The sequence below is a fragment of the Rhinopithecus bieti genome, unplaced genomic scaffold, assembly GCF_001698545.2.
Source record: "Rhinopithecus bieti isolate Rb0 unplaced genomic scaffold, ASM169854v2 scaffold_31548, whole genome shotgun sequence".
Classification (NCBI taxonomy): domain Eukaryota; kingdom Metazoa; phylum Chordata; class Mammalia; order Primates; family Cercopithecidae; genus Rhinopithecus; species Rhinopithecus bieti.
Window position 1 is genome coordinate 5,319,470 of NW_016814470.1, and position 16,973 is coordinate 5,336,442.

General features: G+C 44.1%; 1 protein-coding gene across 4 annotated transcripts in view; it reads right to left on the minus strand.

The window, feature by feature from the left end:
• The window catches only part of DIS3L (DIS3 like exosome 3'-5' exoribonuclease), a 30,532-nt gene extending 14,247 nt beyond the window's left edge, over positions 1 to 16,285 (minus strand). The window contains exons 1-7 of one of the 4 annotated variants that reach the window (XM_017851073.1): positions 15,989 to 16,285; positions 14,101 to 14,236; positions 10,150 to 10,260; positions 8,051 to 8,129; positions 6,954 to 7,133; positions 3,562 to 3,731; positions 674 to 835 (exon numbers count right to left, since the gene is read on the minus strand). In XM_017851073.1, coding sequence (XP_017706562.1) covers positions 674 to 835; positions 3,562 to 3,731; positions 6,954 to 7,133; positions 8,051 to 8,129; positions 10,150 to 10,260; positions 14,101 to 14,236; positions 15,989 to 16,008 — 858 coding nt within the window. In that variant the 5' untranslated portion in view covers positions 16,009 to 16,285. Of the gene's footprint in view, positions 1 to 673; positions 836 to 3,561; positions 3,732 to 6,953; positions 7,134 to 8,050; positions 8,130 to 10,149; positions 10,327 to 14,100; positions 14,237 to 15,988 lie in introns of those variants that run through there. The other 3 variants (XM_017851074.1, XM_017851072.1, XM_017851075.1) reach the window with 3 other exon arrangements.
• Between the last annotated feature and the right edge of the window lie 688 nt (positions 16,286 to 16,973).

Here is a 16,973-nt window from a genome sequence, read left to right on the forward strand (position 1 = left end):
TGTCAATATACCATAATTTACCATTATCATTAAAATAAGTAGGCTATGTCAATATATAAAAATAATTTTAAGTGAAAGAAGCAGAACAGAAATCAGTGCGTGCACATGATGAATATAGTCATGTAAGAATAATACACAAGATTTATGAGGGTTTTAAAAGATCATAAAGTGATGGAAATAGCTGATGTTTTATGTTTATGGGATTTTTGTTTTCTGTAAAGGTTCACAAAACTGTTTCATAATGAGGATAATTTTTGACCCATGGGTCAGAGATGTATGGATCCCAGGAATCCACCCCCTGTAGCTTTATGCAGCCTCTGGTTGAATGATTTGGACAGAGAGTGTGGAGCTCAGTTGGGTCTGTAACTAGGTGTCCTTGTAGTTGCTGGGGATGGATGTATACTGACTATAAGACACTGACATATCATTTTTAAGCCCAGTTGGAAAATATAAAAATTTGAGAGCTATGAGGCTATAGAAAACTAATTCTACACTTGAAGCTGACTTCAGTTTGGTCCAAATATAGAATAAAGAGGAGTGAGATTTTTCCATTATCTGTGGCTTAACACAGTGGGTTGTTACATAGCACAGAGACTTTTCTTTCTTAATGATGAAACAACAACAAAAGAAAAAAGAAAATGTCACTAGACCAAAGGTTTCTGGAAAATCCGACCTGAGCTTCTGAGAAAGGGATGACTGAAATACTGTTTTCCACCAGGATGGTTGCAATTTCGCCTTCCAGATCTCCAATTCTTCCTAAAACACGCACAAAATGTCCATTTGGATACACAGATGTTGACTCCCAAGAATCGATGCGCACGACTACCCTGAAGTCCTGCACAAAAGGAAAAAAGAAAACACAGCTGAGCACCAGGAGTTAAGTGGGTCAATCAGAGGCATCAAACAAACAAGAGGCAAACAGCACTGGGTTCCAAAGAGAGCGGCCAGTTGCAAATAGTGGTGTACAGTAGGTTTTTTTTTGTTTTTCATTCTTCCTATTACTAAATTGCCAGATGGTATGAAATGCTTGACCCAGTGCTTTGAAGGGAGGCATTACCTCTCTATGTCAATGAAGAGGGCTGGAAATTTTAGTCTGCTAAAGAGAGCCGACTGTAATACATTCTAGTTAACACTTGCAACACAAGGGGAAAACTCAATTATGCATGATCCAAATTAAGTTTTAAAACAACAATCTTAATGTGTTGTGTGTGGGAGGTAGCTCCTAATTTCTTTGAAGTCTATTTTTTTTTTTTTTTTGAGATGGAGTCTTGCTGTGTCACCCAGGCTGGAATGCAGTGGCGCTATCTTAGCTTACTGCAGCCTATGCCTCCTGGGTTCAAGTGATCCTCCTGCCTCAGCCTCTCACATAGCTGGGATTACAAGCGTGTACCACCATGCCCAGCTAATTTTGGAATTTTTTTTTTTTTTTTTTTTTAGAAAAAAAGTTTTCCCCGTTTTGGCCGGGGTGGTTTTTTTTTTTTTTTTTTTTTTTTTTTTTTCCCGAGATGGAGTCTCGCTCTGTCGCCCAGGCTGGAGTACAGTGGCATAATCTCGCTCACTGCAAGCTCTGCCTCCCAGGTTCACGCCATTCTCCTGCCCTCAGCCTCCTGAGTAGCTGGGACTATAGGTGCCTGCCACCATGCCCGGCTAATTTTTTGTATTTTTAGTAGAGACGGGGTTTCACTGAGTTAGCGAGCATGGTCTCAATCTCCTGACCTCGTGATCTGCCCGCCTTGGCCTCCCAAAGTGCTGGGATTATAGGTGCGAGCCACCAAGTCCGGCCCAGGCTGGTCTTGAACTCCTGGCCTCAAGNTCCTGGGTTCAAGTGATCCTCCTGCCTCAGCCTCTCACATAGCTGGGATTACAAGCGTGTACCACCATGCCCAGCTAATTTTTGGAATTTTTTTTTTTTTTTTTTAGTAGAAAAAGAGTTTCACCATTTTGGCCAGGTTGGGGTTTTTTTTTTTTTTTTTTTTTTTTCCCGAGATGGAGTCTCGCTCTGTCGCCCAGGCTGGAGTACAGTGGCATAATCTCGCTCACTGCAAGCTCTGCCTCCCAGGTTCACGCCATTCTCCTGCCCTCAGCCTCCTGAGTAGCTGGGACTATAGGTGCCTGCCACCATGCCCGGCTAATTTTTTGTATTTTAGTAGAGACGGGGTTTCACTGAGTTAGCGAGCATGGTCTCAATCTCCTGACCTCGTGATCTGCCCGCCTTGGCCTCCCAAAGTGCTGGGATTATAGGTGCGAGCCACCAAGTCCGGCCCAGGCTGGTCTTGAACTCCTGGCCTCAAGTGATCCATCTGCCTCGGCCTCCCAAAGTGCTAGAATTACAGGCATGAGCCACTGCACCTGGCCTTTTTGAAGACCTCTTAAGATGGTCTTTGGTGGAGAAGAAGGTGTCAGTGTAAACTGAATCCCCACTACCCAAAAATTCTAGCAAACCATGGGAATGGAAAACATATTAGGCGCAACTGGCCTGGAGAGCCTGTATAAGGCTTCAAGATGTAAAAAGTACAATGGCCAGGTTACTGGCCAGGGACATCCTGCTTTAGTGTCTCATTTACAAACTGTAAAATATCAGGGGGAATTAAATTGGGCAATGCCCATACTCTTTGACACAAGTAAAGGTTAATGTCTAACCTTCTTGTTTATGTCTTCTCTCCAGTGCTATATTCCTTTATGGATAATCAATTCTGTGAAGTACCACTACATCATCCCTACAGGGCAGAGTGATCGTATTTCTATATTGCTTGCTGGAGGAAAGCTTGTTAGTGTTGGCAAAGTGTATCTATTGAAAGTTTCTGTGTTGGACAGCTGGATAATGTATGTTCTCTCTGGTTGTCCTACACAGCTCTTTCTAGGACAGTTTCTCTCTGGCCTGAATTTATTAACCACAGACTATTTAATGGATGGTTCTCATATATTTAGAATTTTTAAAAAACAGAATCTTGGGGCTGGGCACAGTGGCTCATGCCTGTGATTCCAGCACTTTGGGGGGCCAAGGCAGGAGGACTGCTTGAGGTCAGGAGATCAAGACCAGCCTGTGCAACAAAGTGAGACCCCATCTCTACAAAAAACAAATTAAAAAACATAAAAACATGGCCGGGCATGGTAGCTCACACCTGTAATTCCAGCACTTTGGGAGGCAGAGGTGGCAGATCATGAGGTCAGGAGTTCAAAACTGGCCTGGCCAACATAGTGAAACCCTATCTCTACTAAAAATATAAAAACCAGTTGGGCGCGGTGGTGGGAGCCTGTAATTCCAGCTACTCAGGAGGCTGAGGCAGGGGAATTGCTTGAACCCAGGAAGCGGCGGTTGCAATAAGCCAAGATCGCACCACTGCACTCCAGCCTGGGGGACAGAGTGAGACTCCGTCTTGGAAAAACAAAATGAAACAAAACCCCCCCCAAAAAACACATCCCAGTATCTTGGAATGCCAGATGCCATCAATAATTTATTTCCTTATATGCAAAAGAATTAATAATGCTTTCTGGTACTGCTAAAAAGCTGGCAAAGACAGAAGAGTAGAGATTCCATAGTAGAGGTAGAATGCCAGCTACCTGGAGGGCTTCTGCTTGCTGAGTGCTAATTCGAATTTTGGGAATTCTGTAATCCCAAGGTGTAACCAGGATTTTCTGAGCATTTTTGCCCTGAGATTGGACCTCTTCTTTGGATGGAAATGTCACCACATAATCCCGCCAGTTCTTCTGAAGTATGCCAACCACTCGACCTTTGGGAAAACAAAACAAAACAAGGCATTAACTAGTTAGGTGACACCTATCTGGACTCTGACCACCTCAGGCAATAAGGAAAAGAAAAAGAAATACACTGTCCTATTTTTTTTCAAGCACATCCATCCAACTTAAGAACATTTTTGAAAGGAAGCTTTTATTAACAACAATAACGGCCAGGCATGGTGGCTCATGCCTGTAATCCCAGCACTTTGGGAGGCTGAGGCAGGAGGATCATGTGAGGCCAGGAGTTCAAGACCAGCCTGGCCAACATGGTGAAACCCCACCTCTACTAAAAATACAAAAATTAGCTGGGCATGGTGGTGTGCACCGGTAATCACAGCTGTTCAGGAGGCTGAGGCAGGAGAATTGCCTGAACCTGGGAGGTGGAAGTTGCAGTGAGCCAAGATGGTGCCACTACACTCCAGCCTGGGCAGCAGAGTGAGACTCTGTCTCAAAAACAAACACATAAACAAAATTCAAAACACACACAACAACAAGAAGAAAGGTATGTTTTAAGATTTGCCTTCTTGGTATTTTATTTTAAAGATGGATAATTTAAAAACTCTTTTTGTTTCTCTTTCTTTCTTTCTCTCTCTCTCTCTTTCTTTCTTTTTAAGAAACAGGATCTCACTATGCTGTGTAGGCTAGAGTGCACTGGCTATTCACAGACACTATCATGGTACGTTACATTCTCAAACTCCTGGGCTCAATCCATCCTCCTGGGTAGCTGGGTCTATGGGCACATGCCATTATGCCCAGCAAAGATGGCTAACTTTTTAAATAACATTGTCAGTATGCTCTCTCTTCCTGAGATAACATTTAGAATCCACTTGTCCCATTTTCTCTCTGTTGCCATTATCTTATCAATCTCGTGTTGGTATATTGGGAAAAGTCAATGATTTTCACTCTGGTTCTAAACCACGCCCTCAACTGCGCATTTTCAGTCTTTCTTGCCTTCTCTCACCAGCCAATCTCATTTGGTCCATTATACACAGAAAAGTATACAGATCATAAGACTGATACACACCACTTCCAATCATCACTGACTGAAGCCGAGACCAAACTTTAATAGTTAACAATATTCTTTTTTCTTTTGTTTTTCACAAATATTTATTGCACTCCAACCAGGTATGAGGCTTTGTTCTAGGTATAGGGAATATAGCAGTATCATAATAGGTAAAGTCCCTGATTTCATGGGGTTTATAAAAAATCAGTTTGGGTGTCTGTGGGGGTGGAAAATAGATCCAAAAAAAAAAAAAAATTGTGAAGTTGTGACAGTTGCTGAGAAAGATACAAGGTAGGGTAAGGTGACCAAGAGTGACAGAGGGTCAGAAGTGGCAGCTATTTTAAATAAAGTGACATTTGAACAGCGACTTGAGGGAAGTGAGGAAAACAAACATGAGGATATTTGGGGAATGCTTCATCCAGGTGGTAGAAAGAACAAGTCTTCAATGCAGCTGGAGCAGAAGCATGAAGAGGAAAATGGCAGAAGGCGGCCTCAGCTGGTGGGACCTTGTAGGCCATGGTAAGGACTTTGGATTTTATTCTCAGTGAAACAGGAACCAGCCATTGAAGAGTTTTGAGCAGAGAAATGAGAGGAGCCAAATCTCACTTTCTTTTTCTTTTTTCTTTTTTGGAGACAATGTCTCACTCTCTTGCCCAGGCTGGAGTGCAGTGGCGCGATCTTAGCTCACTGCAACCTCCGCCTCCTGGGTTCAAGCAATTCTTATGCCTCAGCTTCCCAGTAGCTGGGACTACAGGTGTGCACCACCACACCCGGCTAATTTTTGTATTTTTAGTAGAGACAGGGTTTTACCATGTTGGCCAGGCTGGTCTCGAACTGCTGACCTCAAGTGATCCATCCACCTCAGCCTCCCAAGGTGCTGGGATTATAGGCATGAGCCACAGCACCCAGTTCCTCAACTCACTTTCTGAAGGATCATTGAGTGTCTGAGTGGAGAAAAGACTACATGGGGAGGGGCAATGGTGGGAGCAGGGAGATCAGTGAGGAGGCTGCTGCAACAGTCCTGAGGTGCCAATGGACTGAAGTGGGAGAGCTGTGGGGGAAGTGTGGCAGGTGGCTGAATTCAGGCCATGCATTAGAGTTGGAGCTGCCAGCATTTGCTGATGAGTAAAAAAAAAAAAAAAAAAGTAAAGGATAACCCCAAAGTGTCTTGGGTTGACCAACTCCAAGAATGAATTTGCCCTTTACTGAGACTGGGGGACACGTGGGGAACAGCAGGTCTAGGGGGGAAATCAGGAGTCTGTGTGGGACATGTTAAGTCTGAGGGGAAGATGCCAAATAGACAACTGAGTAAATAAAACCAGAAGCTGAGGAAGGGCCAGAGATACAAAATGAAAGAACTGCAAGAGATCCCCAAGGGATAGAGTGCAGAGAACAGAAGATCCAGCATGGGGCCCTTGCATATCCAAGAGGACAATGAGATGCAGAGCCAGGAGGAGAATTGAGAAGAGCAGCCAGCTGGGTGGGAGAACTGGGAGAAGCCCCATGGAAGGCAGAGGCCCCCCGGCCAAATGCTGCTGACAGCTTCCAGATGATGGAGGCTGACTAGTGCTCTGGCAGTGGGGTCACTGGTGACCTTGGCAAGAACAACTTTAGAGAAGTAGGGCTTCGGAGGTGTCAGAATGGCAGGCATGAGAGGCCGGCAGGGAGGAAGAGAGAATGTAGAGTTAACTATACTCTGACTTTAAAGATAAGGGGCAGCAGATGAAAGGGACGTGGGACTCAGAGGATTTTTGGTTTGATTTTAAGAGGAAAGCCATTACAGCATATCTGGGTACTGATAAGAGTAAAATAAACCGGCAGAGGGGAAACTGATAATGGAGGGGAAGAGACTATATCTCATGTTAGGAACTATTATGGTACAACCTGTGACTATAGTTAATAACAATGTACTGTATTCTTGAAAATTGCTAAGAGAGTAGATCTTAAGTATTTTCACCACACAGTGTGTGAGGTTAACACACTGGGTTAATTAGCTCAGTCTAGCCATTCTCCAATGTATTATATCAAAACATCATATTATATACAATAAATACACACAGAAAAATCATATTATACACAATAAATACAGTTTTTGTCAACTGAAATTAAATAAATAAATAAAATAAGGGCAGTATTTCTGGATTGCTAAAGAGAAGACAAATATAATTTCACAAGAAAAATGGACATCGGAGTGGTTCTCCAGCTGGCTCACCTGTAGGCATGGGCTCACTTGGGGACTCGCCCGAAGCCTTGTCGTCACAGTCATTCTCACACAGGGCTACGGTTCTTCCTTTCCACTCATTTTTAGGGAGTAGCTCCACAACTACCACATCTCCATGAATAGAGCGGTTTCGAGCCTTCATCCCGTGGATTAGGATGTCACTGACTAAATCTGTGTTTGGGGCAGCACAGAAAAAACCCGTAAAGCCGAGGGAATGGCACACCAGTGAGGCATTCTGTGCGTAATATACTCAAAGTCTAATTGGCACTCCGGCAAGTAAAGCTTCTTCCTTTCAAAGGTAAAGTCAAACTTCTTTTGTTCTGCAGGTTAGGAATGAAGAATTGCTGGCACCATGTCATACTGTATATTGAACTTTCATAAGTGCCACCCTCAATCATCTTTTAAAAAAATACCCCCACCCCCCTCACCACCTTTTAAAAGGTATTAGTTCCCTGCATGCAACTATGTGAGCCTATGCTGGACTTCTGTCAAATACCTTTAGGATCCTACACAGCCAAGGGAGTGGTCAATGGGCTGAGGAACTAGATAGGGCAGAACCGACAGGGAGAATTCTGACAAGCAAGGGCCCAAAGAAAGCCAGTTTCTCATTCTCTCTCGACCCAGTCACGCTCCTTTGACTAGCAGGTTTTCTTTTTCACCCTGTCATTACAGAACTAAGAACTACACCTGATTATGACACAACTTATTTACACATTTTTTTCATTTTTATTACTTAAAAAAAATTTACTCCAATAAAGCAATATAGCACATTGAGGCAGCACAGAGTAATATGTTAAAATCACAGCCAAACAGCCTTGGCTACAAATTCAGCTCCACCACTTACCAGGTGTGTGACCTTGGGCAAGTTGCTTTGCTTCTCTGTGTTGTAGTTTAAATTTATTACAATAAAATTAGAAATTAGAGACAAAAAGCTAGGGGAACCCCCCCACGACAATCCCACATACCCAATGTATGTATGCATACATAACAGGGCACATACGACATGACAATTGCCACTTTGCTTTCTTCATTGTATAACATCAGAATAAAAAAGGAGTACAGACATTTATGTAAGGTTTATACTGAACCTGAATCTTTACTGCTGGCTCCCTGAAGTCGAACAAAAGCTTCTATTTGGGCTCTGTGTTTGTTGACATTCAGAATTCCCTAAAATCATAATAAAAAAAAAAATCAATGTGAAAAATGTTCTTTTCTGCCTGGTTTATCTCCAAAAGGTCCAGTTTTTAAAATTATGTGAAAATATCCCCATAATATTCAAGGTTTGTGATCCCTTTAGGAATTATACACACACACACGTGCACGCACACACACACATATACATATTTTTTTTCCTTTTTTTCGAGATGGAGTCCTACTCTGTCACTCAGGCAGGAGTGCGGCGTCACAATCTTGGCTCACTGCAACCTCTGCCTCCTGAGTTCAAGCAATTTTCCTGCCTCAGCCTCCCAAGTAGCTGGGATTACAGGTGCCCCCCCACCATGCCCAGCTAATTTTTTGTATTTTTAGTAGAGACAGGGTTTCACCGTGTTGGTCAGGCTGGTCTTGAACTCGTGACCTTGTGATCCACCTCAGCCTCCCAAAGTGCTGGGATTACAGGCATGAGACACCATGTGCGGGTAGGAATAATATTAATCCCTAAGGTTTATTTTCCTTAGAGGAAAATACCATCATTTTGAACTACTTTTAACTATACAAAGTGCTGAAAGTACCAGGCTCTATCTCATGTAACTGATGAGTAATCTTTTAAAAATCTTCTATCTCAAAATATCCTCCCAGGGGCCGGGTACAGTGGCTCATGCCTGTAATCCCAGCACTTTGGGAGGCTGAGGTGGGTGGATCACGAGGTCAAGAGATCAATCCCATTCTGGCCAACATGGTGAAACCCCATCTCTACTAAAAATACAAAAATTAGCTGGGCGTGGTGGCGGGTGACTGTAGTCCCAGCTACTCAGGAGGCTGAGGCAGAAGAATCGCTTGAACTTGGGAGGCAGAGGTTGCAGCGAGCCGAGATCGCACCACTGCACTCCATCCTGGCGACAGAGCGAGACTGCGTCTCATAAATAAATAAATAAATAAATAAAATTAAATTAAAATAAAAAATATATATCCTCCCAGGAATGCCATAAACTTTACTACTAAGTTGGAAACATTAGCCTCTCTAGGCATACTCATTTAAAATCCCCACACTGTTCGGGAGGGGCTTTGGAGTGATGTTCTTAGATTGTGGCTGACCATCTACTGAGTTGCTCATTAGAAATGCAAACTCCATGATAGAACAGTTCTGTATCTTGATTGTGGTGGTAGATACACAAATCTATGCATGTGATAAAACTGCATAGAGCTACACACACATACACACATAAATGAGTGTATATAAAACTGTTGAAATCTGAATAAAAACTGTATTTGATTTCTTCCCAAGACCCTGACAGCATCTGGGTTCTAGGGTCCTGGGAGGATCACAAAGAAGCCCTTGAAAGGGGCAGAGAAAAAAATGGCAAAGGAGGAAAGAAGCTAGATTTCACCAATTTTACAGTATCACCAAATCTCCAGACCTTGATTCAAAGAGATATGTTTTTTTCTAGTGACAGGAGGCATTTACCAGGAGACTTCCACATTCTGCTTGTATGATGTTCAATATGTAACAGAATTAAGGACTTATTATCGCAGAGTAGCTTCAAGCTGGGCAATCAGTGTCTACGGAAAGAATGACTCCCAAGCCACCCGAAACACTGACAGCCCGTAACTTACTCATGCCCATCTTGTTTGCAGCCTGTGAAATCAGAGGCCTGTGACAGGATGCAGTAAAAAGAGGAGAAAACATACTGGTTGGTCCTGAAAGATTTTTTTGTTGTTGTTTTGAGACAGGTTCTTGCTGTCACCCAGGCTGGAGGGCAGTGGTGCAATCATGGCTCACTGCAGCCTCAACCATCCAGGCTGAAGTGATCCTCCTGCCTCAACCTCCCGAGTAATCTGAGAGTACAGGTACACACCACCATGCCTGGCTAATTTTTAAATTTTTTCTAGAGACGCGGTTTCACTGTGTTGCCCAGTCTTGTCTCCAGTTCCTGGGCTCAAGCAATCTACCAGCCTTAGCCAAAGTGCTGAGATTACAGGCATGAGCCACTGTGCCCAGCCCTGGTACATTTTAAATTACCACCCTCACCTGGATATAGCGTCCAGATTTAATCCCAGCTTCTAACACTTCCAGGGGAAGATGTTCTGGGTACTCCTTCCCATGGCTCTCCTGACTCTCGTTCTCTCTCTCCCGTCGAGACTGAAGGATAGAATCACAAAGCTCATGGGCAGCTTTTAAATCAGGCCAGAAATTGTCCAGGTAATTCTGTATTTAATAAAGGCACAGAGAAACACAGTCAGAAGGTACTGATTCTTCATCATGGTACTACTACAGAAACTCCTGACTGGGAACTTCTGCTGGCCTGCCGTTTTGAGGGGGTGCTCAGTGAGCAGGACTTCCTGAGCCTCACTCCACCGTTCGTTCTCTACTACCACATTAACCCCTGAGCCTGCCAAACGAGCCCCACAAGGCCACCCCACCGTGGAACACTTGCACCTCCTAGGCTACTTTGTGCTTTCAAGTCTCCTTCTCTCCACACACACTACAAACACACCTGCACACGTCCAGGCAGCCTGTCTTTATGTGTATCTAATTGCTGCAGACAATGGCCTATGTGTACTTTTTTTTTGAGACAGGGCCTCATTCTGTAGCCCAAGCTGGATGCAGTGGCATGATCTTGGCTCACTGCAGCCTTGACCTCCCCCCACCCTAAGCAATCCTCCCACCTCAGCCCCCCAAGTGGTTGGGACTAGAAGCACATGCCACCATACATGGCTAATTTTTTAATTTTTTGTAGAGATGAGGTCTCACTAGGTAGTCCAGGCTGGTCTCAAACTCCTAGGCTCAAGTGATCCTCCTGCCCTGGCCACCCAAAGTGCTGGGATTACAGGCGTGAGCCACTGTGCCCGGCAATATGTGTACATTCTTGTCTTTTTTTTTTTTTTAAGAGACAGGGTCTTGCTCTGTTGCCCATGCTGGAGTATAAGTGGCGTGATCCTGGCTCACTGTAGCCTTGACCTCCTGGGCTCCAGTGTTCCTCCAAAGTGCTGGATTACAGGCGTGGGCCACCGTGCTGGGCCATTCTTGTCTTTTTCATGTATTTTAACTCAACTTTTAAGTCTGAGGGGTAGAATCTAGCACATTCTCCGTTCTCAAATCGAAAAGCAAACAGGTTATACTTACTGTCAACTCCAGCATTTCTCCCACTAATTTCAGAGTCCTGTTCAAACTGCTTCCTTTCTTTCCCTACTCCTTCCAGAAATTCTGTCTGTGCTAACGTCAGTGCCTGAATTCTATGGTCACTTATCACTTATCAACACCACACTTTGTCATTATGAACCACCTCTTCAAGAGGGATTTATCATCTTGGCTCTTCTCCATCTAACTTCAAGTCCCCACAGAAAATTCCAGGCTTCCCACTCATCTGAACTTCACAATATCTTTTTTCTACTATCATTCACCTCTATGAAGCCCTTGGTCACACAGTTTTCTTGAGAAACGCTATAGAAAATAAAACCGTACTATACCACTGGACTACAAAGAAAAGTAATTTTCACAAAAAGTAGAAAAATGTAATTTTAGTCAACTGTCCTCTGCAGGAACAAGACATGATGTATTGCAACAGAAAAAACAAGTGACACTGCCATTAATATCCAGCGCCCCTGGAATTCTCTGGCATGCCAGAGCACTTTTTTATAGCAGGGCCAAGAAAATTCTATTGGCAAATCTTTAGCAATATATGCACCTGGGAACCCTTATAGAATCTGCAATTCAAAACCCAACTAGACTTTCTATAAACTGACAGGGATAATACAGGGCCTTATTCTAGTTTCTGCACCAAAAAATGATATCAACAAGTGAAACCTAATTGACCAGCCGGGCAGACAGAAGCGACCAGTGATCTGTTGAGAGATTAACAGTCATCCTACTCTCAAAAAAGGTACCTAAGAGATAGGAAGAACTGCATTGCTGAGACAGCCCAAAGAAACTGTCACTGATAATGCCACTCCTGTCTGAGATCTGTACCAAGCAGATCTGACAGCATTCATATAAATAATATCACATCTCGGCCGGGCGCGGTGGCTCAAGCCTGTAATCCCAGCTCTTTGGGAGGCCGAGACAGGCGGATCACGAGGTCAGGAGATCGAGACCATCCTGGCTAACACGGTGAAACCCCGTCTCTACTAAAATACAAAAAACTAGCCGGGCGTGGTGGCGGCGCCTGTAGTCCCAGCTACTCGGGAGGCTGAGGCAGGAGAATGGCGTGAACCTGGGAGGCGGAGCTTGCAGTGAGCTGAGATCCGGCCACTGCACTCCAGCCCGGGCGACAGAGCAAGACTCCGTCTCAAAAAAAAAAAAAAATAATAATAATATCACATCTCAACCCTTTCATTTATCCCTATTACCCCCATGAACATTCACAAGTGGGGAAGAGTGAGGAACAGTTGAAAAAAAAGACTGGCCTTTAAGACAGTTTGTTTCCGGTGTATTTTCAGAAAAATAACTTGGAAGGCAGTATAGCACGATGGCTAAGAGCTTTGGGGTCTGACTGCCTGGATTTTAACATAACCCTACCATTTTCTACTGTGTGACTTTGAACAAGTTACTTAGCCTTTCTGTGTTTCCATTTCCTTACCAATAGGATTAAATAATAATACCTACCTCACAGGGTTGTTGCAAGAATTAAATGAAATAATAGACATAGAAAAGTGGCTGGCATAGATGTGTTGGTTATTACCAGTAGGTAGAACCATGTCAAACTGCCATTTTATAGGTCAACAATAAGAATATTGGCAATTTTATTCAACCTATTATCATCATCATCATCACCATTTTATAAATGTTAGTTTACTGTCAGTAGGAGTTTACTGGGCTGGTATTAGATGCTGTGGGCCTTATAGTAAAAGTTGGTCTGAATTTGTGAAAGTCAACATTAAATAGTTGGGGCATAATGAAGAAGCAGAACTTCATTTTTTTTTTTTTTCTGAGATGGAGTCTCACTCTGTCGCCCAGGCTGGAGTGAAGCAGCACAGTCTCGGCTCACCAAAAGCTCCGCTTCCTGGGTTCACACCATTCTCCTGCCTCAGCCTCCCGAGTAGCTGGGACTATAGGCGCCTGCCACCACGCCTGGCTAATTTTTTGTATTTTTAGTAGAGACGGGGTTTTACCATGTTAGCCAGGATGGTCTCGATCTCCTGACCTTGTGATCTGCCTGCCTCGGCCTCCCAAAGTGCTGGGATTACAGATGTGAGCCACTGCACCCGGCCTAGAACTTCATTTGCTGAGATAGGGTCTTGCTGTGTCACCCAGGCATTAGTACAGTGGTGTGTTCACGGCTCACTACAGCTTCCATCTCCCAGGCTCAAGTGAGTCTCCCATCTCAGCCTCTTGAGTAGCTGGGACTACAGGTGTGTGCCACCATGCTTGGAGTGGGATATATATATAATATTATATATTATATTTTTTTTTTTTTTTTTCTGTAGGAGACAAGTCTCACTAGTTGCCAGCGGCTACTCCTAAGCTCAAGTGATCTTCCCGTCTAGGCCTCCAGAGTGCTGGGATTATAAGCATGAGCCACCACGCCTGGCCAAAATGGAACTTCTTAACGTCTATTCCTCTTTTATTTTTTCTTTTCTGTGTTACCAAAGGGATCTAGAGCCTTATGGGTACTACTTAGAAAATGAGCACTCTGGCCGGGCGCGGTGGCTCAAGCCTGTAATCCTAGCACTTTGGGAGGCCGAGACGGGCGGATCACGAGGTCAGGAGATCGAGACCATCCTGGCTAATATGGTGAAACCCCGTCTCTACTAAAAAATACAAAACTAGCCGGGCGAGGTGGCGGGCGCCTGTAGTCCCAGCTACTTGGGAGGCTGAGGCAGGAGAATGGCATAAACCCGGGAGGCGGAGCTTGCAGTGAGCTGAGATCTGGCCACTGCACTCCAGCCTGGGCGACAGAGTGAGACTCCGCCTCAAAAAAAATAAAAATTAAAAAAAAAAAAAGAAAATGAGCACTCATACATATACAACATCTGGAAATACCTTAAAAGAAATCACGAATACTCCTTCTGTTTCACTTCCATACTGCTGAATTGCCTCTTCATCTTCTGTCACCATAACAATTGGCATCCTGTCCTGGCAGTGATGATAGTACCAAACAGCTGCGTTGTATATGCTCCTGGAAAAGCAAAGGGCACGTGAGCTCTCCCCAGGCAGACAAACACAAGCTCTTGTTCAGAATTTCACATCTGGCTTTTAATCTGCTATCCTTTGGTGTATATAGATAACCATTCATTCATTCATTCAACAAATACTTCTGGAGTATCCATTATAAAGAAGCCCTGGACGGGGTGCTCTGGGGGATACAAATATGAACCAGAAAGAACCTGATTTCTCTTCCCTAAGACATCCAACCACCACTGCAACGACTTCATTTCTTGATATGGCCTAGAAACCATGAGTCTCTGCCATCTTTTACACTGTTTAACTGGGGCATCACACAAGATGACAAGCTATGTTGTGTGAGGCTTAAAAGATGAAGAAGCAAGTATTTGGCTAAGAGAAAAACTAAGCTGCAAGCAGCTGAAGATCATAATCCAATAGGGTCTGATATGGAACCATGTGAAATGCCTGGAAATCTTCCAAAAAAGAACTGGAACTGGGCAACAGAGAACTGGGAAACAGGTCTGGAGAACTGTGTACAGGACTGGATTGATTGATGGATTGAGACAGGGTCTTACTCTGTCGCCCAGGCTGGAATGCAGTGGTGAATAATGGCTCACTGTAACCTCGACTTCCCAGGCTCAAGTGATCCTCCCGCCTCAGCCTCCTGGGTAGCTGGGACTACAGGTGCGTGTCACCATCCCCGGCTAATTTTTAACTTTTTGTACAGATGGTGTCTCACTATGTTATCCAGGCTGGTCTCGAACTCCTGATCCTCTTGCCTCAGCCTCCCAGAGTGCCGGGATTATAAGCGTGAGCCACCATGCCCAGCTTTCAAGGTAACTTCTGAGGCACATTCCGTGTGGCTCCTCAGCAGCACTGATGGAGCCTTCGTTTCCCGCAGCAGCAGCACATCCTTCACCACCTGTCCTCCATCTCCATCTCACTCTCCCCACTTCCTCACTCCTGCTTCTGGGAATTGCTTTCTACATAAACACTCCACACTCAAGGACTTGCTTTAGGCTCTGCTTTCCGCAGACTTAAATCAGGACACTGTATTTCCTGAAGCAGTTTTTTCAGAATTAAGTGACCAGTTTCAGTTTAATAAGACTGTAAGTAGGAGCCTGGCCGGGCACAGTGGCTGACACCTATAATCCCAGCACTTTGGGAGGCCGAGACAAGTGGATCACTTGAACCCAGGAATTGAAGACCAGCCTGGGCAACATAATGGGGCCGCGTTTCTACAAAAAATACAAAATTTAAAAGAGTATGGTGGCACAGGTCTGTGGTCCCAGCTACTTGGAAGGCTGAGGTGGGAGGAAAACTCGAGCTCGGGAGGTCGAGGCCACAGTGAGTTGTGATCATACCACTGCACTCCAGCCTGGGTGACAGAGCAAAAAACACTGTCTCAAAAATAAAAATTAAAATTAAAAAACAAAAAAGGAGCTCTTCTGCCTTCCCTCTACATACATGTATTAAAGTTATGACTTCTAGGTCACTGGAATGATCCTGATAGCTGCTAGGGTCTGGGGCAAACATACTCTGGGTACCTATATCTTCCTAAATGCAATTTTCAAAAAAAGTATCAGTTATGTATTCAAACGATAGATCTAAAATACTGACATGGTAAGCGTTTCGGTGTTAATCGTGGTTCCAGAATAATTGTTGGTTTGTTCTAGCAGACTATTTAGATCAACGCCCAAACAGCCAATGATGAGGATATGACAGAAGACGACGGTGTGAAAACGGCAGCAAGTCAGGGCCATACCTGGTCTGCCACTTCTCCATGGACTCTCCTCTTTCCCGCGGCAGATAGCAGCATTGCTGGAATTCATTAGCAAAGAGAATGCAATCATGACGCGCATCCTTCAGCAGGTTTCGCAGTTTGTTATACTGTCTGTGACACGGAGGAGAAAAATAAATCTAACAAAGCAGGTACTCATCCACTGCCATCTCTTGCTAAGGATCAAAAAAGAATGGGGTATTTTAGAGCAAAAGATTGATTATTTTAAACCTGAAGAACATGTATTTATATTGGTCTCAGTGTGCTCAGTCCTATTGGGCTGCTACTGTTTCTTGACTTTGCCTGCTAGAATGTGCTTAGGCAGGGCTTAATTAGTTTGCAGATCAATTAAACTCCTTTTCCCTCCTTTCCCCTTCAGAGACTTCCAGCCATTTCATTATATAATTATACCGCCTTGCCCTGCCTAGCCCCCTCTTCGAAGCCTGAGTGCATGGATTAGCACTTCATTTTTGGACCTCACTTTGTTTTATAAATGTCATTAAGCATGAATACATTTGACTTTTTGCTGGCAGCCCTAGAAAAGAACATGTAAGGTAAATAAGTTTGGGGATTTATCTGTGAATTTTATTTATGCAGCCACCCTGATTTACATAAATGAGAGCTAGCCTCATCTGTCAGACAACTGATGGAAAGTTTTACGGTTTTGCCCATCAACAGATCCTTCCCATAGCCGAGGAAGGAAGATGGTTTGAGGCCAGGAGTTCAACACTAGCATGGGCAACATAGGGAGACCCTTTCTCTACCAAAAAATACAAAAATTAGCCAGGCATGGTAGCGTGCACCTGTAGTCCCAGCTACTTGGAAGGCTGAGGTGGGGAGATTGCTTGAGCTTGGGAAGTTAAGGTTGCAGTGAGCTGTGATTGCACCACTACATTCCAGCCTGGGTTACAGAGCGAGACCTTGTCTCAAAAAACAACAAAAAAAAGATCCTTCCCACAATGCTGGCTGA